The following is a 24,920-nucleotide window of genomic DNA, read 5'->3' as shown; positions in this document are numbered from 1 at the left end:
CCAGTTGATCAGAATCATCTAACATGTTAAGCCAGAACCATGGCTTACAAACCACATACATAAGCAAACAGGTTAACCATAGCCTGTCTTTGCACAATGCAAGAACCCAGTTAGAAGGAGAGGGAGCCCAAACAAGAAATCTCTGACTCAAGCAGGCACATTCTACCCCAGGATGAGAGCGAGTGAAGTAAAACCCTTCCCCATAAGGACCCAGGGCTGAGCAATCTTTTTGTCCTCAGCCTTATAATCTTGCAGGTGGGAACTAAGGGGAGAAACGTGATAGAGGAGGAAGATCAGTTTGACAATGTCAGGCAAACAGGTTGCTAATGGCCATTTATAACTGGTTGACATCAAGCAGATGTTCTCCTTGCTTAAAAGATTTGTGCTGCCTGGAGCCACCCAGAGACACTTTGCTCCTTCTTTTTCCTTCGTTAATCACAGAGCAATTGAGCACAGTCAGGTGTTTGATGGAAAGCAGGTTACACTTTTTTTTTACAGCTGCTTAGAGTCTACCTCAGGGCTCTTCAAACTTGGCCCTTTTATGACTTGTGGACTTCAACTCTGAGAATTCCTCAGCCAGCATCCCTGGCTGAGGAATTCTGGGAGTTGAAGTCCACAAGTCATAAAAGGGCCAAGTTGGAAGACCCCTGGTCTACCTAGTAGTAAAAATGACTCTTCCATTCTTCCCTTTATTCCTTTGCTGCCTCTTATTGTTTCTGACTTAAATTCTTTCAAATATATGTTTCTATACTGGAATATCACTAGGGTGATGTATTCCGGCTTAATGCAGATCAATATACAGACAAAAAGAAATACTGGAGGAAGAAGGATAAAGATTCTGTTTACTATTATAAAGAGCTAAGCTTGTAAACAGAACCTCAGCTACCCTACATCTCCATTCTTCACAGTGTTTTCTTCCTCTGCGATGTCATCACTGATTTAAGTATGTGATTTACCAGTACTGAATCCTTATTTAACTTGTGGACAAAGAGATAAAATGCTCCAAACTCTATAATAAATTTTGGAGTAGAATTTTGTAAGAGGACAACTGAGAAGCCGGTCTGTTCACCATCCTGTGGCAAGCATACTACATCCTTTCCCCACGCCCTCCCTTGATGGCCTCCCATAACTCATTTTTGTAAAACAAACTGTACAGCCAGCTTATTTCTCCTGTGATGTGCTGCTCTCATATTCTTTCTGCAGTGCTGATTCAGTTGGATTGTTCTCCATGTTCCCCAGATGAAAATAAGCAGCAGGTCTTACAAGGTTTCTGGAAAAACAGGAGCAAGTAGGGAAGTGGGTAGCAACTAAAGCATGTATCTATAGCAGGGGTGGTCAATTAATTTTTCAAAGGGGCCACATGAAAAACCAGGACAGTTATGGAGGGACAAACCAATAGGGCTGTGAAGGTGCATAGGCACACATGCACGCACGTACATAAATTGAAAAAACAAACAAAACAGCAGTTGCTTTCAAAATGAAATCAATGCAGTTATATTGCGTGCATGATGCAAACTTCCTTATACGTGATTTTTAATTTCCAGTTAACTTCATGCAGGCCAGCCAAAGAGCCATAAAATACCCAGGTCTAATCTATAGGAACATTCTTAACCATGTTTAATAGCAGAAAGTGTGGCTGATGGGTAGAGAAAGCAGGTGATCAGGGCTGGACACTTACTCCAGGACATCCCGGTTGAATTGTTTCTTGCTGTTTCCCAGAAACTCCCCGATCATTTGTCGGCTGAGCCCCTTACGCTGCAACAAGAAATGGGCCACTCCAATTGGTGTGTCTGGTATGAAGCCTCGAGAGATCAGGAACTGGATCCCTTTGTCTGGATTTCTGCAAAAAGCAGGGAAATAAAGGTGAGATGGGTCCTTACAATTTTGCAATTCTTGTCTAAGAAGAGGCTGTGAGAAGGTTTATATCAAAATATATTTTATTCTTTATACTGCTTCTATCTTTCCTTAAAACATGAACAGAATCCAGAATGGGCTAAGAATCGGAGTCTTCGCTAGATAATTGACCATTAAGCTGAAACTAGATTTTTTAAAAAGCTAATGGGAGAAAATCTTTTACTCAAATGTCCTCAAACCCCCAAATACGTAAGTTATCCAGGCCTAATCCACATGTCAAAGGATAAAGTCTTTAAACACAAATAGAATTAATTAAATTAGGTCTCCAAGTGGAACTGCATGTTCACAAGAATACATACCTACACACACACACACATAAACACACACACACATACCTCAGATGTCACCCTAGACCAGGGGTAGGCAACCTCGGCTCTTTTATGACTCATGGACTTCAACTCCCAGAATTCCTGAGCCAGCCAAGCTGGCTTGGGAATTCTGGGAGTTGAAGTCCATGAGACATAAAAGAGCCGAGCCTGCCTACCCCTGCCCTAGACACTTCCACACCCAGGGCAAGCTCCCTTATATATTTCTCTGCAGGTGCCCCTAAAGGCAAACTCTTTACTTTTAGGAATAAGAATTTCTTCTTTCCTCACAGCTGTCTGGATCTCATTTTTATCTATTCTTGTGCAACTCAGGCTCGAGATGGAACCCCAAATTATTCCTTTGACAAGGCCACGGAAAGCCTCACCTTTTCCACAGCTGCACAACAGATGGCAGAACCATCCATGGATTCCAATCCACTCATGGAATGGACTGAACCTCTCCGTGATTGCTACAGCCTTTCCAGTAGGCTTGGTTCCATCTTCCTTTTGCTCCAGTTGTAAGGAGGGGAGGTTTTTTGCTTTTTCTTTTTTTCCAAATAGGGAACTTCTGTTGCCAGTGAGGGACAGTGAGGACAGTGCAACCATGGGAGCAGACAACTGGCTTGCCCTGATTTTGGCTTCTCGACATGCTGGCCAGGAGGCAGGACTGAGAGTTAAAATACAGAATTGTCATGGCTGGAAGCAGTGCTTTTTTTTGTGAAAGAAAAAGATGCCGGAACTCACACAGGTCATACAACCTGCCTTGCTACCCTACAAGGTTCCATCCAAAAAAGGTGCTGGAACTCCGTTCTGAGCATTCTATGACAAAAAAAGCCCTGGCTGGAAGTATGCCATCTTGGTGAGCAGAGGAGACTCAGCTAGCTCTCTTGTACTTGGGAGAAGATGAAAAGAAGCTCATTTTCATACAAATTAGAGGAGTAGAGTAAAGCACTCACTAACTATTCAATAGCTAGCCAGGGGTCTCCAAACCTGGCCCTTTTATGACTTGTGGATTTCAACTCCCAGAATTCCTCAGCTAGGCACGCTGGCTGAGGAATTCTGGGAGTTGAAGTCCACACGTCATAAAGGAGCCAAGTTTGAAGGCCTCTGAGCTAGGCACTGACATCACTGCTCACATGTTGGGTAGGTGGGGCTTGTTGTAACTGCTGTCAGATTTCAGCAAGCATTATAGACATTGTAGTGTATGCTCTTAAAGCATACACGGAAATGTCAGCACAGCAGGGGGCTGGACAGCTCCAGGCTATAACCGCTTTTGGCAGGAAAGCCTGAATAGGGAGAGTCGTTGACAGCCCCAGGGCATGGTCAGCTCTGGCGGGAAGCCAGGGTTTAAATCCATTGGCCACCTGCACTGGCGGGAAGCCCAGGTTTAAATCTATTGGTCACCATTCACCTGGGCAGGTATAAAGAGACGCCAGGTAACCCCTTTGCTCCAGCTTCATTTCTGACTCAATAAAGAAATACTACCCAGCTCAAATGTCCGTCTCTCTGTGCAACCACGCGACATTGCAGACATCTAGAGTAAGAAGTACAATATCTGTAGTAGACGAAGAACTAAATGGTGAGGGGAAAACCCATTGAAGCCCTGCTTTATTTCAGTTCTGAAATCAGAACATCTGGAAGTGTCATAAGGTTAGAAAAAAAAGAGAAATTCTAGAAAACTCACTGAGGGGAAAAAAACTGATAACAGGATCTTCTGCTTTCGGAATTACTTGCAGTTCCCCAGTCTGAAAGGTAGCAGGATAAATCAAACTAGTAATTTTTTTATTGAAGAGGTACAATGATTTAATTCTTACAGCTTTCTATTCTCTTCTCTTCCCATACTCAGAAGTCTGGCACCTAATATGTTTTAAGAAAAGGCACAAACATTTGTGAGCTACAGCTGATCATGAGATGTTTTGGATGAATGAGCTACTGCCCACAAAATATGCCTTTCAGTGAAATTTATTACCTGGAAAAGGTGCCCAGTGAGGTCCTGAGTTTTTGCTAACCTGGGTGATCAGCTGCAGTTGGAAAGCTATTTGTGATCTCCTTCCCAAACTTTGTTGTGTGGTTCCTAGCATTCTCTTCTGTTGCCATCAATTTCTAATAATTTAAAATGAAACCCAGTGATATGCCAGATACGCTGTGAGATACAAATCATTAAATGGCTGAACCATGTGACTTTGGCAGGACTATTGTCCTTTTGATCATATTTTGCTTTAGCCCCACACAATCTATGACAATTTCAGTCAGATCATATATTTATCTACTTCATATATTTATCGTATATTTACCTATTTGATCCATCACTGGAGGCTTTTTTTTTATTTAAAAAGTTTTACAATACATTTTAACTTTAATAAAGTCTGGTCTTGCTCTTGCTCTCGTCTCGCTCTTCTTAAGGCGGCACGCGTCTTCCTCTGGCCTCCTGCAACATCCAATGAAACTGTATCTTGATCCCCTCCAACACCATTGTCCTCTATCTGTCTGTCTGCAACATCTTGAAGCTTTCCCTCGCCGTATCCCTTAACAGCTTCCAAAAATGATAGGGGGGTTGCTTTTAACACATTGCTATAAAAATCACGTGCCTGGGCCACAGTAACCAGACGATGTCTTTTACCTTCATGCGTCACCACCAGTCCAACTGGAATCTCCCATCTAAACTTAATATCACATTTCTTAAGTTCCTGTACTAAAAATGCAAAATCTTTCCTTCTCCTTAAAATCTTCGGAGGAATCTCTTTTAAAACCAAGACTTCTTGCTCAGCCACTACCAGTTTAGTATCATAGGCAGCTTGAATAACTTCATCTCTAATTACTCTCTTTGTAAAATAGACCACCACATCTCTGGGTAACTTCCTTTGTCTTGCAATCCATGAATTTACACGAAAAATTTTGTCCATATTTCCCTCAATTTCAGATGCTGGCTGGCCCAATACCCCTTCCAGAGCCTCAGAAATCAGCTGCTTTAAATCTTCTTTACAGTTCTCCTTTAAACCCCTGATTCTAATAGCATACTGCATCTGATGATACTGAGCAAGGCTCAATTCTCCGTCCATTTTATCCCTTATATTTTCATTTTCTGATACTTTTGCTTCTAATATAGAGTTCTTTTGACTGAGATCCTTCACTTTTTCATCCAGCTGTTGCACACATTCAGCTACAGATTCAATCATAGACAACATGTCCACCCTCATTGCTCTAAACTTCTCTTCCATCTTCTTCTCCAGTTTCTCCTCCAACTTTTTCAGCTTTTCATCCATCATGTCAGACATCAATTGTGAATGCTTTCCAAGAGCATCTTGTAAATCCTTAAGCGTCAATGCCGGAGGAGGTGCAGGAGGAAGCAAAGCTTGCAATGAGGTCTGTTGCACCAGGGAAGACCCCGCACTCCGAAGAGCTTTAGAAGTTTTAGCCGCCATCTTCCCCCACTTTCACTTATTGCGCACTTTCACTTTGAAGCTATAAAATCCATTGAGCTAGAGAGTAAAGATAAAAGTCCACATCACCTTGACCTCCTGTACCGCTCTGCCTGCATCTTGATAATCAAAGGTATTTCCTTTTGGCAGGGGTGGTTGCTAACGCCTGGCTCTGCTCCATAAATCCTGGAGCAGGGGCGCTGCGCAGCTCGGAGCAACCCAGGCTTCAGGGGGGCTCAATCCTTCAGCCACCCAAACTCTCAGCTCAGGCGGCCCCGGAGAGCTCAACCCCTACCTGGGGCCTCACCCCCTCCTCTTCTCCCGAGAAGGGGGCTTCAAATCCATCTAAACATCTGATCGGCGCTGTTTACGATGGAAAAACACAGCTGCGGAGCGGGCAGCCCGAAAACGGCTGTCTTCGGCGTCGCGTCGCCACCAGAAGTCATCCATCACTGGAGGCTTTTAAGAAGAGACTGGACAGCCATTTGTCTGAAATAGTATAGGATCTCATCCCAACTCTGATTGGATGATGGGGAATGGAAGGGTTTATATTCCTTGATTTTTAACCCAAAGACTAGAAACCCTTCCATTCCCCACCATCTGGTCAGAGCTGAAGAAACTTCTTGGATGAGAAGCAAAACATCTTCAAAGAGAAAAAAGAACGCCCAGTTGCCTTGTGAAAAAGCACCTTTGGGACAACCATGTCCTGGATGACTGAGAAACTCCATAAACAGTTTAGGATCTCCTGCCTGAGCAGGAGGTTGGACTAGATAGACCTCCAAGGTTCCCTTCCAGACTTTGTTATTATGTGTGCTAAAAAAACACAACATATTCCAATATCTTAAAGAAACAAGGAAATTGATATTATTTTGCTCTGGCTGAGATAAATCACTTTTTATCTCCTTCTTTCCTTAAATAACTCCATTATGTGCAGGTAATCCTCATTTAGTGACTACTCATTTGTTTTTTTTAAAAAAATGGTAGCTAAGTGAAATCACAACTGTGTTTACAATCCTACAATATTCCCTTGTTTTACAACCTGTGAAAGGTATAAATGCAAGGATTGGCCATAAAAATACTTTCTCATCACCTTTTTAACTGTGAATGGTTGCTAAACAAAGGCAGTGGCTAAACAGAATTTGATTGCTTCTGAACAAGAGATGTGAAAGTTTGCCATAGGTTCTACCTGAAATTATTCTTCCTCACCCAGAACTACCTTTTACAATAGTTATTCCACCAAGTACCTTGATGCTGTAATGATCTATGAAAATAACATTTATTTCTGACATACTTGCTTATTTTTTTTCTTCTTCCCTATTTTAAACTATAAATTACCTTGATACAATGGAATACAAATCTAGCTCTCTCTATGTCTGTCTGTCTGTCTGTCTGTCTGTCTGTCTGTCTGTCTGTCTGTCTATCTATCTATCTATCTATCTATCTATCTATCTATCTATCTATCTATCTATCTATCTATCTATCTATCTCACTTGCTCCTAGTCAAACCAACCCAAGAAAGGTGACATAATTAGCAATCGTTAATTCAACATGTTCATTCCACAGAATAATGACTATTAAATGTCATAGGTTCTAATTTATATTCATGGTGAATTGTAGCTGAAAGCTTCGCTTGATTGTTATTACATGATTGTCACTTGAAGCATTTGTTCATGGTGATATTTACTTGGCTAGTCTTAATGTGGCAAATATGTGGTAGCTATTAGTAGGTTGCCACATGGTAATATTGCCCCAGAATTCCTGCAGCATTATGCTGTGATGGGAATAGCAATTAGCAGTCAATATTGCTTCTAGATTTAACTTGGCAGCATTTCTTCCCTTTTTTCCTGAGAAGTTAAGCAAGTTGGTTGTTATGCTGTGGAATTTCTTCCCTTCTCCTGGCTTCCCCCTCTGCCTACAGAGATGGCCGCCCACACATTGCCACTATTATAGCAACACTGCATAATGAGGCTTTCTCTGTTCCAGGGATTCCACCCGTTCGCCAAGGCTGCTTGAAGTGCCGACTCATAAGTACATTCAATCAATGTGCAGAAGGCTGTCACAATTCAGGATATTACTCAGTAATTGCTCATATGGGAATAAAACAACTGAACGCTTGGCAAAGGCCATCCAAAAGACTTATAATATACAGGTAATACTCGACTTACAACCACGATTGAGCCCTAAACTGAATTTTGCCCCATTTTACAACCTTTCTTGCCACAGTTGTTAAGTGAATCCCATTGACTTTGCTTGTAAGAAGGTCGCAAAAGCTGATCCCATGACCCTGGGACACTGCAACCGTCATAAATATGAGTCAGCTGCCAAGCATCTGAATTTTGATCACGTGATCCTAGGGGTGCAGCAATGTTAAAGTGTTAAAAATGGTCATAAGCTACTTTTTTTCAGTGCTGTTGTAACTTTGAACGGTCACTCAAGAAACTGTTGTAAGTCAAGGACTACTGTAACAGGGCAACCTTCTCCAACTTGAGGCTCACTAGATATGCAAGATTAATCTATCCCTTTCATCCACAATGCCTTGGAATTCTAGGAGCTGAATTCCACATATCTGGAAGGCTTTCCCTTGGGGATATCTACTGTTGGTAAGCCATTGGTTTTATTAAATCCTGTCGGGAAGTTTTATATCACCCCACATGTTAACATTTATTAGGGAAAGCAATAAAGTTTGTTGCTCTGTAGGGAGCAGTTCCTATTAACTAAGACCTCATGCACGCAGCCTTATGGAGGAAAGGAATAGCATTAGAACCATTTGGCAACCAGAAGTCATTTTTTTATTATTATTATTATCACCAAGGGTATTGCACAAGAGGTAATTAATTCCAATGGGAAAGCAGGAGAAAATGCAGACTGCCATTCTGATAAAAAAATAAGGAGTATGTCCATATGGTGAAAAGTAGTGGGATATTACCAGTTCTAAACATTTTCCATAAATTCATTATGTGCCTCAGCATGCGTAAGTCATAGGTCAAGTCACTGGTGACTAAACTAAATTAAAGGGATTATATATAGGACTTTAAACAGGAACAAATGGTGTTATTACATTGCTGATTATTCTAGCTGCGACATTCTGAATGGCTTCTTTCTTAAGGCTGCCTTTTAAAGGCATATTAAACAAAGAGCAAAGATGAATTTGCACCTAAGCCCATTAAAGTAGTAAGTAGGTCATTTATTTATTTATTCATCCAGTTATTCATTCAAATTCTTCAAAGCATCCCTGTAGAATTATTGGGCATGCAAAATAACATCTCATTAAGTAAGTGTTATAAGAGATTTTAGCAAACAGCCTTGCCTCGGAAGATACCAGCCCAAGTTGCAAGTAAAACATCAGGAAATCTGTTATCTGACCATGGTCACTAAACCCTGAAACTCAATACTGTCCAATAGTAGAGCTTCTTTATTCAGTTCAAAAGGTAGCCACAATGGTGATATGAATAAATATTGTCTCTATTAGAAGGACAGGGGTAGACAATCTGGGATCCTTAGATATTTTGGACTTCATACATCCCTGTTGGAAGAATATTTAGTTCTACTTGAATTTATTCAGTGAAAAAAATTCCAACACTTCTCTGAATAACTAGCTCTCCTATTAAATTGGTCTAATAAGGTTTCTTTCCCCAAACACTTCCTTGAAATCTACCATTCTGTAATTTAAAATCAGTATTCTAAGTCCCAACCCTCTGGCTGACATCTTTTGTGGGCCACATTCTTTCAGCTGCACAAAGAAAGCTATGTATACATACATACATAAAGCATCCTGTCATACAGCATCACAGTCTGGTTTGGAAGCATCACTGCTTCAGACAGGAAAGCAGTGCAGAGAGTGGTGAGGATGGCTGAAAAGATTATTGGCAGTTCCCTCCCTTCCACCCAGGACATGGCACATAAGCGTTGCTTGAGCAGGGTCCACAAGATTGTCTGGGACACTACACCTTCTCTTCACGACCTGTTTTCCTTGTTACCTTCTGGGAAAAGACTTCATGGTATCCAAAGCAGAACATCCAGATTCAGTCAAAGTTTTGGTCCATATAGCATTAACCTCATGAACTCTAAAGCTTCCTACTTCCGTTATGTATTCAAGATGGACAATGATTAATATTTATATGTTACTTATATATAAGGGTGTAGGTCTATACATATGTTGTATATAGTATGTTTAAATGTGTGTTATGTATGTGTACACTTTGAGAGCGAGCAACTAAATTTCATTTTTAATGTGTGCCATTGTGCCCACAGTAAAAAATGACAATAAAGGTTATCTATATATCATATCTCTCTCTCTCTCTCTCTCTCTCTCTCTCTCTCTCTCTCTATCTATCTATCTATCTATCTTCCCGTTCTCTACTCTGAGCTAAAGATTCAAAGTTCCAGCAATTTCCATTTGTAGCCCTTGGTTTCTAGCCCCCAGATCCTTTGAATTCAGTTGTTTAAATTTTTGTTAAATGTGGTTCTCAGAAGTGGAGCAATTATGCAAGGCTGGGTCTAGTCAAAGCTGAATATAGTGAAGCCATTACTTCTCTTGAAGACTTATTCAGGTTGCAATCAACTGCCATTCCAACATGTTTTTTACAAGTACTATCACCAGTACAGAGATCCCATTTAACTGAGAAGCTCATTTAACTTCTTTCCTAAATAAAGAACTTGTCGTTCATCTCTTTATCTCATTCTGGTGTTATTTTTCAACTTTTTAAATTTAGGCTATTGAGATTGTTTCAAATTTTATCTCTGACTTCTAGGGTATTAGCTGACCGGCTTAAGCTGAGGGCATATACCAGTCCAGTATCTGGTGGTGGTTTTTTTAATATAAACGATACTGTGCTTCAACGGTTATATGGCCTAAACATTGGTATTTGAACACAGATCTTTTTAACTTTTATATTTTATTGTGTTTATGTTAATATATATTGTATGATATGCCATATGCTAAATAAATAAATAAGGGTACTAGCTAGGCATCCAATTTTTTGTCAACAACAAATTTGAAAAAAACTCCTTCTATTTCTTCATCCATTAATACAAAAAAAAGTTTAGAATTATTATGCTCCCGAATTAATTTTATGGCATTCCACCTAATACCTTTTGCCAATTTGATAAAGACTCGCTTGTGACTGTTCCTTGAGTACAATGTTTGAGCCACCTATACTTAGTATATTGAGTGTCATCCCATCTAGGCCTCATTGTAGTAGAGCCAGGCATTGATACTTTCCACAAACAAAACAGTCTGCAAGCATCCTAGCCTATAATCATTTTTTGGGGGGGACAGGGTGACTAAGAAAGTCCTTAGCAAAAATGACACTGTGGTTTATTGAAATTCAGAGGTGCAAAGGCAGACTCCTCTGCTAAAATGTTTCTGCCTCCACTTTTCAGAACTGTTGTGCCTAAATGCGTTTTTCTTCCTTCGGTAGCATTAGGCCACAGCCTCCAATAAAACTCAGCAAATCCCATCCCACTAAGAAAAAAACAGCTGCTAAAATCTTTAGTTCTGAGAGATTAATCTCAGCCCAAAGTATCTGAAAACAGAGGATATTTTTCTTTCAAACTCTTTTAAGACACACACAGTCTTACAATATCCCTGAGTATTTCAACAAACCTTGTTGGAATGCAGTCGGTTATCTGTCTATAGTCCTCTGGATTCTAACTCTGTGGGTCTAGAATATTATTTTTATTCCTGCGTTTGCGGCCAAACATCCATGCAAAACCCTTGGTCCTTCGAAGGCTGAACCTCTAAACCAGAAAATCATACTGCTGGGATAAGCCACACCTGACCTAACTGTTTCTGATAGCCTCTTGTTTTGATGAACTCGGGAAAGCTACAAGAGATTTTAAAGAGATGTTCTTGTTAGTCACTTACATGTTAAAGAGATTCAGCCCAATGCGGTACAGCCGTTTTCTCATGGTGTCTGTAGAAAGTGTGGGGGATTTGCAGACGGCTGGATTCTCGCAGTGATACCGTGGCAGGCTCAAAATCATGGCTTGCAGGGCTTCCTTTGAGGATAACTCTGAAGCAGACTTAGCTGAGGTGGATGTACTGCTACTGCTCAGTTGTTCCAAATTATCTACATTTTCAGCTTCTGATCCCTTATGCTGCCCAGTCCCATTTTCAGAGCCAAAGTCAAGTTTCGGCATCATCATTTGGTCTTGCTCAGCCTCCCCTTTCTCCAAACCGTTCGTGCTGAGATTCCCCTCGGTTACTGGGTGACTATTCTGGAGGGCTCCAGCATCAGGCTGCCCTTCTGAAACAACTTGAACATCTTTATCGTCTTTCTCCCCTTCCACTGGGATTTCTTCTATTTTGGCAGCTGGAGAAATCCCAGCCTGGCTGCTGTTAGCCAGGCAGTTTGCCATAGACACCGAGGTAGATGAGGAGACAGAGATATTCTTGTTGTCTATTTGGACAGTGACATCCCTGAAGGCCATCATGAGCGTGCTGCTGCTCTTTGGTAATGTGTCTGGCAGCAAGCCTTCCTCCTTCTCTTGGTCCTTCAGTTCCATGTCCAAGTCTTGGTTTGGTTGCATGGAGCTCGAACTGAAGGTCTCTCTTATCTGATAGGAACTGCCGTCTTGCAGGGAACACATGGTTTTCAGGCTCCATGTGCTGAGCGCATCGTCAATAGATTTGGCCAAAGACTGAACCTGCTCAGTGAAAGAGTCTTCCAGCTCGGTCAGCGCCCCACTAATGGTTACTGGCAAAGAGGGAGATCTCACCAAGGGGATGCCAACAAAGTTATAGCCTTCCACTAGGGCTTTCTCAGCAGAGAAATTTTCAGAGTTCTGGACTCGGAGTTTCCTCAAGGAAATTCGCCGGGGCATGCGGCTCTCCAGTAGAGAGTTCCGGATCTTCTCAAAGTTTTTGCTGAGCTGGTACTGGCGGAAGGCAGTCTGAATGGTGCAGGCTGCTCTCCGAGAGACCAAGTGGCCCCCATATTTGTGTTCTAGCATTTCGATCTGAAACACACAAACAAAATTATGAAAATTGATTTGTGAAGAGTTTGGATTGGCTACTTTCTAATACTCTCCTGGTCTTTTAATAATATTGATATTCTTTTAATTGTGGATTGCTTTTGGTACAGTTCATTTAATGGCTTTTTTATTGTATACTGCCCAGAGTCATGTTTGTGAGATGGTTGGCTATATAAATATGATGACTGATTGCATAAATGAAATGAAATTAATTTTTTTAAAAATCTAACTAACTGTGGGATATTTAACCAATCATAGTTTAGTACATCATGAATTACATATTCAAGTTTTCTTTGCTTATGTTGAAAACTGGGCAATATTACAGATTCTATTGTACAATGTCAGATGAAGCAAGTCTGTATGTTGCAAAAACTTGTTTTATATATGTATGTCTATGAGTTAGTTTCAACCCCTGGAAACCACTTGGACTAGTAATTTTCAGAAGAGATTGGCCATTGCCATTTTCCTAGGGCTAAGAGATAATGTCTGGCTCCAATTCACCCACTGGCTTTGTGCTCCAGGTTGGACTAGAACTCACAATATCTTGGTTTCTATCCTGGTGACTTAACCACTACACTACACCAGAGTGGTTCTCAAATCTTTCAAAAATACTTAGGGTTATTCAGTAAAGACTATCTAATTATAAGATTGTAAAGCAACAACTGAGAATTGGTCTCTAAAGCAATGTTATCCGAAACTCATAGTATAGAGGAAAATTATTTTGAGCTTCATCTCTATAGTCTTAATGTCTAAAATGGTAATCTAAAAACAACGTGGTCATCACTGAAGGAGCCATCAAGTTCTTAGGTCTATTAATTATTATTATTATTATTATTATTATTATTATTATTATTATTATTATTATTATTATTATTATTATTATTATTACAATTTCTATACCGCCCTTCTCCCGAAGGACTCAGGGCGGTTAACAGGGCATATATAAATAACAATACAAAAATTAAAAAGAAATTAAACAAATGCCCGATTAAAATACAATAACAATAAAAACAGTAAAAAAAACCATTAAAAAACCCTAATGTTCCCCATCAGGCCAGACCAGCTAGTTCAAATAAGTGGGTCTTCAGCCCGCGCCGGAAGGAGCGAAGGTCCGATGCCATCCAGAGCTCAACCGGCAGTTGGTTCCATAACGCCAGAGCGCCCACAGAGAAGGCCCTCCCCTGGGGGCCACCAGTCGACATTCCCTGACCGGAGGCACCCTGAGGAGGCCCTCTCTGTGGGCACGCACAGGGCGGAGGGGAGTTGACGCCGGCAGCAGGTGGTCCTCGAGGTATCCCGGACCCATGTCTGAATGATCAAAGACGTAGTTATTTCAAGAACTGTGTGTGCCTGCATGTGGTGTTTTTAGAAATTTTAGGATTACTGCCATCAGAACAAATAAGAACTGTTTTAGAGGCTGTGTTACCTGGCCATTGTTAATGAAAATGAGAGAGTAATTTTCATATTTGTGCAACTCTGAGCATTTTTGTCGCCCCACAGTCAATGGCAATGATTCCCTGATAATCTTGCTTAAGAATAAAATATCACTGGGCTATCAGATCTGGGCTGCAAAGATATGGGCAACCCCACAAAGCTACAGAAAACACAAACTCTTTGCTGCCATCTCCTGGATATCCAGATTCTTCCACCCACAGTTGAAAGCTCTAGATCAGGCATGTCAAACTGCCAGCCTGCGGGTTGGATGCGACATGCCGAAAGCACGTCCACCCCATTGCCGGCAATGGGGTAAAAGTCCTGATATGTCACACAACGTCACGTGATGTTGTGAGTTTGACATGCCTGCTCTAGATATATACAGCAGACCAACATTCTTTAAATGAGAAAGGCTGGGTTAAACAATGTTGTTTCTCAATGATGGCTTTCTTCCAACATAAATTTTGGTTGACAGTGTCCTAAAGAACTTTTTCATCCTTTCAGGAGAATTTTTTTTCTTGACAATCAGCAGTGCTGGATAAATTTCAATCTGGGGGGGGGAATGATCCCCCCTCTAAAATATATGAACCATCAAACCAATAGTAGGATAAACCATGACATTCAAGTTGAGCAAGCCTCTAAAAGGGCCATAACTGGACCGATAATGGCACTTGCTCAGAGACAACAGCCAAACTAGACTTCTTATACAGTGGTATCTTGGTACTCAACCACTTTGAAACTCATCAAATTTGGTACTTAACGCATTTTGATGTGAAAATTTGTCCTGGTATTCATCATTTGTTTGGTACCCAACATACAAGCTAGAACTTAGTATTGACTGCCTTGTGACTCACTACATTATTCCTTATGGGAAAAAATTGTTTGGTACTCATTGTTTTTGGTACTCCTCACATCTCCCAGAACCAATTAATGATTAGTACCGAAGTACCACTGTATTAGGATTGATTGTACCTACCTCATCCCTTCGAAAATCTTTGTACAAACAGTCTTTTTCTTTGCACCTTATTGATAAAAGACTGAAAAAGGGAACCACTGAAGGATCTCTCTACCCTCACCATATATCATCCCAGCATTGGTCCCTCAAATGTTCATTAAGAAACAATGGTGATGACTGCAGTGATGTGAAGGATAGATAGCAATGGAGAAGAAAGATGAAAAGATAAACACTAATTATTCCCATAGAGATTTACAGCTAGTGTTTATTGAGACTGGAGCAGTTTCTTGCTTCTCCCGATAAAGGGCTTTTTCCTTTGAAGTTCTGATGGAAATTGCTGTCCACCAAATTACAATGTAAAGCAAGAAAATTGGAGAAGGAGATACAAGTCACAGAGGTCAGCTTTGCATTAATAAGCAGGCATAGAATTGATCCTCCAGAAATAGGACCGAGCGCTGCTCTCCACCGTTACTAATCACCTCCTTACTGAAATCTTTATTGAGATAAAAAATAAAAAACTTCTATGAGCCCTAAGTTTGGTTTCTTAAGGAATGCTTCAAGGGGATTCACACATTTCTCCATCCTGATTCAATTATTTACTTCTGTGCACAGATACACGAATACAAAGACACACACACACACACACACATACACAAAAGAAAATGATAGATGTGCAAAAAGTTTTCATCTGCAAGAAAGAATAAGCTATATTTTCAAAACTAGCCTCAGTACTATTGGTGGGGAGGGCTAAGATCTCCAGAGAACAGGGAAATGATGCCAAATCATAGAATCATAGGGCTGGAAGGGACCTTGGAGGTCTTCAATTCCAACCCTCTGCTCATGGCAGGAGACCTTATAGGGGTAGGCAACCTTGGCTCTTTTATGATTCGTGGACTTCAGCTCCCAGAATTCCTGAGCCAATTCTAGGAGTTGAAGTCCACGAGTCATAAAAGAGCCAAGGTTGCCTACCCCTGCCTTACACCATCCCAGACAAATGGTTGTCCAGTCTTTTCTTGAAAACCTCCAGTGATGAAGCATACACAACTCCAGGAGGCAAGCTGTTCCATTGGTTAATTGTTAATGTCAGGAAGCGTCTCCTTAATTGTGGGTTGTATCTTTCTTTGATAAGCTTCCATCCAATGCTTTTTGTCCTGTTCTCAGTAGCGTTGGAGAATAAGTCGATCCTCTCTTCTCTGTGGCAGCCTCTGAAGTATCAGAAGACAGCTATCATGTCACCACAATTCTTTTCTTCATTAAGCTGGGCATACCTAGTTTCTTTAGTCTTTCCTCATACAATTTATCCTGCAGACCTCTTATCATCTTAGTTGCTCTTCTCTGCACTCTTTCTAGGGACTCAGCATCTTTTTTGTATTGTGGTGACCAGAATTGGGGAGGCTTTTATGCATGTGGGTGGCCAAGGATTTTGTCCTGGAATACAATAGGTTTAATTGTATTAAATAGATTTTAGGGCATATGTTAGAGTGTTGTATATATCCTGCCTCAAAACAGTGAGAAGCTGAGCTACTGATTTGGGATATTTATGATAAAAACAGCTGCCAAAACAGACTCAGTGTTCTCATACAGTTAAGGACTGCTCCCTTCTTCCAGCATCTGAGACAGAAATAAGAGCTTTATGAATTAATTATAACCATTTACAACTGCTGAAATTAATATAGTGCATTTTTCTTTTAGTTATATTGAGTTCTTAAAGTGGTTTAATATACAATTTTCCACATGTCCGTATTACTGATTCTTGTATTCTAAAAATATTTTGAAGAACAGATCACATGACATTTTTGAGCTACAGTCTGAAGGAACCTAATAAATCATCACACAATTAATTTAATTTGACCAAGTATTTATATTTTAGGACAAAATTACTACAAATCCTCATCCAAACCCTCTCCCTGGAGCTTAAAATAGTTGTTTTGAGTTTAAAACATGATTTTCCTAAAACACTGTAGTGTGCAATGTGCAATACATTTATTTGACTACAGGCCTTATATTGCAAGTAGTTTACAGAATACTCTACTTGACGGCTTTATTCTTACAAAATTCATAGACAGATGTCAATAAAGACCAGCATGTTACTATGTTCATAATATTGAGAGGAAATGCCACCTGTGTAATTGCCTGAGATTTCTAATGAAACGACACCTTTTCTAGGAAGGTATGTGCAGAATCCTTCAATCCCTCATACTAGATGTAGGAAGATATAATTACTAATTTGAAGGAACAGAAAAAGTGTCCTTTAATAAAAAAGCAGTGCAAAAATTGTCAATCAAGTTATCAACCTTGGCAGTGCAACTTGATGAATTTGAGTCAATGACCTCTCGTGACATACACTTTTCCAACAGAATGGCTTAACAGAACATTTGCTATTTTCTGCAAAATCAACCATGTCTGTCAACACGCATTATGTTAGCCACAACTCATGTTATTGAGGTTATTACGATTTGTTAGATTTAGATCCCACTTTATCAAAATGGCCTACTTCAGATTTCTTTCTCCAATTCTTCTTGTGAGGAGAGTTACTTTCTTAAAATCACCCAATGAGCTTCTATGCATGCCACCATATTAGAATCTGATTTTCCCTAGATCTAGTCCAAAATCTTAACACCACAGGTACTTCTCAATTTACCACCTTCCATTTGCTGACCGTTCAAAGTTACAATGGCACTGAAAAAAAAAAAGATTTATGGTCGTTTTTCACTCTCATGACCTTTGTAGCATCCTCATGGTCATGTGATTAAAATTCAGCCGCTTGGCATCTGGCATGTATTTATGAAGGCTGCAGTGTCCCAGGGTCACATGACCACTTTTTGTGACCTTCTGACAAGCCAAGTCAATGGGGAAGCCAGATTCACTTTACAACCATGTTACTAATTTAACACCAGCAGTGATTCACTTATCAATTGTGGCATGAAAGGTTGCAAAATGGGGCAAAACTCACTTAACAACCATTTTGATTAGCAACAGAAATTTTGGGCTCAATTGTGGTCATAAGTCAAGGACTACCTATATACTAGGATTGGGGAAATCCGGGTTCGAGTCTTCTGGCATGCATAGAATCTCATTGGGTGATGCTACCTTTAGCTTTGACAGTCACTCTTCCTCAGTCTAAACCACTTCACACAGTTATTGGGGGATAATATTAAAAAGGGCTCCCCATGTAAGCTGAGGAAAGAATTCTAATACATTGGTCAAAAAGCATGCTATTGTCAAACTGTGTCTTACTTTTGATTAGCTGCGATCTAAACTGAACCTTAAAGACATTTCCTGAGATACTCCACTGGAAGAAATCTTTATTGGTTCACTGCAGGGGTGACTATTTTATTTTAGATGAGGCATACTTGATCTTGGTAGCTTGCCAAGAATTATATTATAAAAAGTAAGCGGGGCAAGGAGAAAAAGAATAAAAATCACTTATAAAAAATTATAATTGATTTAATTTAAATCAAATTTAATCAAATCTAGCAATATTATGCTCCATATATTTAATAATTTTCCTCTCTGGCACATAACATTTCAAAATAATGGTGTCTTTTGGAGGGGCTGTTACAAGCCATGTTCGAAGGCTTTGGGAGGAGACAGATCTGTGTGCATTTTGGCTCGGTAGCATAACATCTGTTATGTATGCAGGCACCTGCATAGCAACAGCCACCAGGGGGCGTTGGCCTGAACGGTTTTGGCGGGAAACCCAGTTTCGGCGGGAATCCTAGGGCCAACCCCATTGGCTGTCCGCTTACCTGGCTAGGTATTTAAGGAGGCCAGGTAACCCTCATCCCTCAGTTCGCTACCCCCATCCAATAAAGAGCTGAACTCACACACCGGCTGGTGTCTCTTCCTTGCGTCGGACCCACCACACAACAACATCCTTGTTAGATGCTATTTCATTTTCACAGAACAATCACCAAACTAAAGGCAAAAGTTGGAAAGATTTCGAATGTCTGAAGTTGTGTGGGGAGATGTTGGAATCAATAGAGCATCTCTTCGTAACAACTAGACAGTCTTAAGGGCGCGAACACTTGTTTTGCATGGTTTGTATGCAGGACAAAACCAGTTGTTTTGATTCATATCCAGTAGGAAACTGGCGTCTTTTGCTCCAGGAATGGACCAAAGCACAGGTATTCTGTGTGAAAGCAATTTCGGCAGGGGTAGAAAACAAAAAAGAGACAAAGATATGAGTGCACTTCCTGAGAGGAGGGTTGGGTGCTGAGAAGATGACTGACCAGTGGAATATACTCAGCTGGGAGCTGGAAAGTGGGGATAACATGGTCTAGCCTTACCCTACTCAGTCCATGAATCCTTCTGGATTTATGTTTCTTCTAACATTTGGAACAACCAAAATACATCTCTGCCATTATTTCTACCAAGCCATGTCCAACCCAGAATGTTTAGTCTGGACTTTTGAAAACTGTGGATTTTCTCCGGATCTGAAACAGAGCAAGGTTTCCATTTTATGCACAATTCTAGATGGCAGCGAACAGACAGGAGATCAAACTTCGCTGTCATCTAGTGGTAGGCTGGATTTTTAAAGCCCATAAAGAAATAGTCTTTTTTTTAACCTAATGGGCTAGTTCCTCCTAGGATTCTACTCTTACTACCTTGAAATTTCAATTTTGAACTTTTCTTGTTTATAGGCAATGTTACCATTATGTAGTCAAACTGGGAAGTTGCCTGAGAAGGCAGAAGCTGGATGGCATGGGGTCACAGCCCTCTTCTTCACTCATAACTTCTCTTGGACTGTCTTATGCCTTTTTCCAAACATATTGAACACTGCAATGCTTCAGTTAAATCCAGCTGTCAATCCAATCTGATCCAGTAGGTGGGAATGGACTGGCTAGTTAACATGTAACAAGCTGCATCCTGTTCTTCTTAGAATCTATCAGAAGAAGAAGAAATCAATAGAAATATACCGGCATTATTTTGTCTGTTTTGCTTTGTAGGAGAGAATGGCATTCCTTTTGGGCCACAGAGTAGATTTGGAATTTTTTGACAATGGTCTCACAAAAATGGGTTTACTTATTTATGAAACAGCTCATTGGTGTTGTGGCCAATCACGTACACACACACACACACACACACACACACACAAATCAGTTTACCACAAACCAAATTGGTAGAGCTACATTCTGCCCCACCCCATTTCCCCAAGATCCTTATTCCCCACACCTATAGCTCCTTAGCACATTCTTTACCTGTGTCCACTCCTAGCCTATCTCTTTTTATAGGCATCTGAATATATTGCAAATGAACTGCTGTGCTACAATCAACCTATTTATTTATTTAGGAAGAATGTCTCTGAGCAGTGACATTTAAAAAAAATGCTCCTATTTCCCTGTATTTTTTTAAAAAAAATTAATGCCGTATACAAAAAGCCTAAATTACCAAACCAATTTGAAAGAACCCCTTTTCCATTTTTGTAAGAAAAGAAACTGGAGTGTCTGAAGTTTAATTGAGTAACAGACTAATGAAAGTAATTGCCTACTACTTAAAAACTCCCCTTCCTGGAATTTTCTTCTGAAAATAATGATTAACTCAATATATTTCTAGATCCCAACACACAAGCTATGTGACAACTCAAAAGTCTAAGAGATAATGGAGACGTCTGGGGAATAGCTCTAGTTCAGATGAAAGACTTTGTCAAGAGGCTGTTATAAAAGATTCAAGCCAATGGAACAAAATAAAAAGAAGCAGCAGTCCTGGATCTCTGTAGATAAATTCTAAATATCTTAAATATACAAGCATGCCCATTATCTTTGAAGACAAGAAGAAGAATTATGAGATTCTAGATGGAATGTAGCAGAACTGGTTACAGTTTAACGTAAGAATAATATCAAATTCGGATGCAGGTTTTCTTTCATTTCATTTCATTTCAAGTTATCTGTCCTTTGCTTTTCTCACTGGAGGTTCTATTTTATGTTTCATTGCCATTAAATAGGGCATCAGATCAAGTCTTCTAACTTGTTGTGATTCAGGGTCAGCCTGTGGGGTCGGCAGTTGGGTCGGATGACTCAGATGAGGGGGAGGAGGGGGGTGTTGAAGAACTTGCTGATGATGGCTTTGAGGCTCCGCAGAGCCCCCAGCCAGGCCCCTCCTACCTGGTGGAGACCCAGCTGTGTGAGCCTGACAGCGTGGATGAAGATGACCCACAGCTGGCCCTGTTCAAGGACGCCCGACGCAGGAGGCAGTCAAGTAGGAGTAAACATGGGAAGGCAATGGGGCTTCTCGGAAGGAGGGAGAGAGAAGCCACGCCCTGAACTCTTTATAAAGGACTTGTGTGGGGAGGGCTGGTTTGCTGAAAGCAACCGCTCAGATAGTGTTTCAAAGCTCCGGTATCTTGGTTCGTGTCTTGTTTGTTTTTGTAATAAATTTGGCAGACGTATTCCAGCCTCTTGCCGTCTGTAAAGGGGTTGCCTTTTCTGCAAGGCCGGTAGCAGGCTGGTACAGAACATAACTAAATAATGGAATACTCTTTCCTAGATTGTTGGCATTTAGACAAGCAGTTCCACTAAGCTTTATTCAGCTTTGCCTCTCTTTTGTTTTATACCCTACCTTGTTTTGGTTACATTGTCTGCTCTCATTTTACCTTATTTTATATTTTATTGCCACTTTTCTTAAACTTAATGACTTTAGTTTTTAGAATTATCAGCATGAGCTTGCCAAGTGAGGAATTCTGGGAGTTTATGCCTATCCACCCCAAGGTCAGAACAGACTCAGAATTCGTGTCAGGTCTAGAATTTAAATGATCTTCAGTCATACTGTTCTGAATCAGCTTCCTCATCACGCCAACTGCAGAATTCTGGGAGATGAATTCCACATAATCTGTACAGCCATTCAAGGAGCTTCAAACCTTCTCTTGAGTTCTATCGCTATTCACTTGCTTTGGAGGAAGACAAATGAACAGTCAAGAAAAAACAAATCATGGAGCCATATCTATTGAGATTTTCAGTCATCCAGGGCATGGTTGTCCTAAAGGTGCTTTTCTAAAAGGCAGCTGAACTTTCTTGGATTTTTTCGTTGAAAACGAAAGTTCTGAAGAAGCTTCCTGGATGAGAAGTGAAACATTTTCAAGGAAAAAAGCCAAGAAAGTCCAGTTGCTTTTTGGAAAAGCACCTTTGAAAATAATGGAGTAGCATCATAGCATGATTCTGCTGAAATCTGGGCTTCTGCAGTTGTCAACAATGTCAACTTCAGAACCAACTCTGACTTTATTATTGGATATATTTGAACAACATGGCTGACTAGTTAGCTGCCACTTAGAAAAACTGCTCACATCTGTTGCAAATATTCCAACTGAGCAATTGCTATATTTTAGCAGTTCCCAACCTTTCTGGCTCTGTGGACCAGTGATGACTTGGGGGTAGGGGGGAGAGAAGGGATGGTTCTTTGCACACCGCTTGTGCAAATGCAGCTTCATGCACTCACATGCACGCTCACTGCTTACATAGCCTGGTTCCTGACAGGCTGCGGCCTGGCACCGGGCCACAGCTGGTGGGTTGGGGACCCCTGCTATATTTGACAGCCTTGATATTAGGGGTGGGGTGGGGGTGGAATAACAATTGCACAATTTACCCATCTCTCATGGCTTTTCTACCTATCCAATCTCTCTCCCTTTAAGACAGGGGCCTTCAAACCTGACCCTTTTATGACTTGTGGACTTCAACTCACAAAATTCCTCAGCCAGCGTGCCTGTCTGAGGAATTCCAGGAGTTGAAGTCCACAAGTCATAAAAGGGCCAAGTTTGAAGACCCCTGCTTTAAGGGGTTGCTAATGTGGAAGTTAAAAGTGAGAAGGCTTGGAGTTCTAGGAACATGGTTTTCCTCTGTTTGGAGGCCACTTGAGGATGTTATTTACCTGCCAACAGCAGGAAAGCATGGTTTACACTCCATTATCCATCTTGTCCCACTGTGCATAATATAGCTAATTGGGGGAGGTTAATATAGCCCAAAGAGATCCAGAGCTATGTTGAGCTAAAAGTAATCTCCTCTATCCTTCACTGCTGATGGGCTTATGGTATTTGCACAATACACTAACCTTGCTCATGACCCAGTTTAGTGTATGACAGCCCCTGAATGTTTAATCCATCGTTGACTGTTTTAATTTACACGGTGAGCCACCTTGAAGATTTCTGGATCAAAAAGCAGGATAAATGTCTTATATATATATATAAGCAAGGCTATAGAAAAGTAACATCTGTCCCAGTTGCTATCAATGAGTTGACAAGGGCAGTCTAAAATGATATCATAATTATGAATAAGCGGGGGAATTGTCTTTCATAGTGAGGCTTCCACACATGCTGTCTGCTAAAACTTTACCATCCCATGTTTGCTTGGAAGGAAGCTTGGAATTAGCTACTTTGCCTGCCTGTCAACTGAATCAAAGAAGCCAATCAATCATATAAGCTTGGGTTGTTTAATATATGCAGCTGTCAAATATATTTGCCTATGTTTGCATGGGGTAAAAACAATAGTTCTGAAGCAAGTTTGTGCACGTGCAATTTGTCATTTTCTCAGAAGAGGCACTTTATTCTGTGATGAGAGATGAGATATAATCTTTTTAATAATTGTGGTCTAAAATGGTGTCATGCTAGCAGTGAGCAGGCAGGATGTATTGGTGAACCAAAGAATATCAGAGTTCCCTTCCTTGTCTCCAAATTCAGGGAGGACTGGGAGATGCAAATATTTCTCTGGTCACATTTCAACCTTGTTATGTTACTACAAGGTTTTTGGAAGCCATCCAAAACAAACAGCTGAGTTTACTGATAGTTATAAGATAAAAAAACCATTATTGGTAAACAGAAATGGCAGGATTTACATAACATACTAAGCCAAAACCTTACAACCTCCATTATAGCTCAGTATGATACAAAACTGCAGCACTTTTTTCAAATATATATACTTAAAGATATGGTGCTAATCATTTTCAGTGTATGATTGCCTATTGGAATACTGTTCAGTTATTACTTTAGGTTTGTTTGGGGGGTTTTTTGCTGCTTACTCTAAATTTAATTGCATTGTATTGTATTCCCCTGAACTCAAGTGGGTTTGTTTGATTTCATCATTTTCTTAATTTAATTTCCATGCAATATATTTCTAACTATACTTTGTATCAATGTTTTACCTTTCTCTGGAGGAAAAGAAATCATTTGAACTTTTACAAATGTCTCACTCAGAGAAAAATTAATAACAAGATAATGAGATAGAGTTATTTTTCCTTTGTTCTGCTAGGAGAAGCTTTTCCTTCACAAGGACCAATTTCATGGCTCTCCAGACTATGACTTGAAACCAGATTGTATCTTACACTAAAGAGACTGGATTTAGATGCAATACTAAGTCCATAGCCATGTTCTCCTGCTGACTCTCACTTCCCCTCTTCTGCTACAAAGGTGGAGGAGACCCAAACTGTTGTGTAGTGGGTTCTGGAGATCAGGAAGGACGCCGAGACGATGAGTACAGCATAGCAGCTCTTTATTAGGTGGAAGGGACTGTACTGGGGAATAGGGGTTACCTGCACTCTTATATATACCTGGCCAGTACCTGGCCAGGTACACAACCAACCAATCGGATTGAACCTCTGTTTCCTGCCGAAATTGCTTCCCGCCAAAACAGTTACAGTTCAACGCCTCCTGGTTAAACACTCTTAAACACAGCTTTAGGTTTCCAATAAAGCTTAATACATAACACAAACTATCTCATTACATTTCAGATCTACAGCAGTTTAAGAATGCTAATTTTACATTATCCGACCCAAGAAAGCAAGGAGGCAGGGAATGTTACAAGTCCCCTCTCCTAAGGAGGTCCATCTAGTGCAGGGGTAGGCAACCTTGGCTCTTTTATGACTCGTGGACTTCAACTCCCAGAATTCCTGAGCCAGCCATGCTTGGTTCCACTAGATTCTTGGTTCCACTAGATC

The 24,920-nt window shown here is 40.6% G+C and overlaps 1 protein-coding gene across 1 annotated transcript in view; it reads right to left on the bottom strand.

Moving 5' to 3' along the window:
* The window catches only part of IQSEC3 (IQ motif and Sec7 domain ArfGEF 3), a 203,933-nt gene that overhangs the window by 41,960 nt on the left and 137,053 nt on the right, over nucleotides 1-24,920 (bottom strand). The window contains exons 4-5 of the mRNA XM_081331876.1: nucleotides 11,505-12,598; nucleotides 1,679-1,840 (exon numbers count right to left, since the gene is read on the bottom strand). Of these exons, the coding sequence (XP_081188002.1) occupies nucleotides 1,679-1,840; nucleotides 11,505-12,598 (1,256 nt within the window). The remainder of the gene's footprint in view (nucleotides 1-1,678; nucleotides 1,841-11,504; nucleotides 12,599-24,920) is intronic.

Source organism: Vipera berus (genome assembly GCF_964194415.1).
Source record: "Vipera berus genome assembly, chromosome: 6".
Classification (NCBI taxonomy): domain Eukaryota; kingdom Metazoa; phylum Chordata; class Lepidosauria; order Squamata; family Viperidae; genus Vipera; species Vipera berus.
Note: the sequence above shows the minus strand (reverse complement) of the source record. Positions and strands in the feature narration are given on the sequence as shown.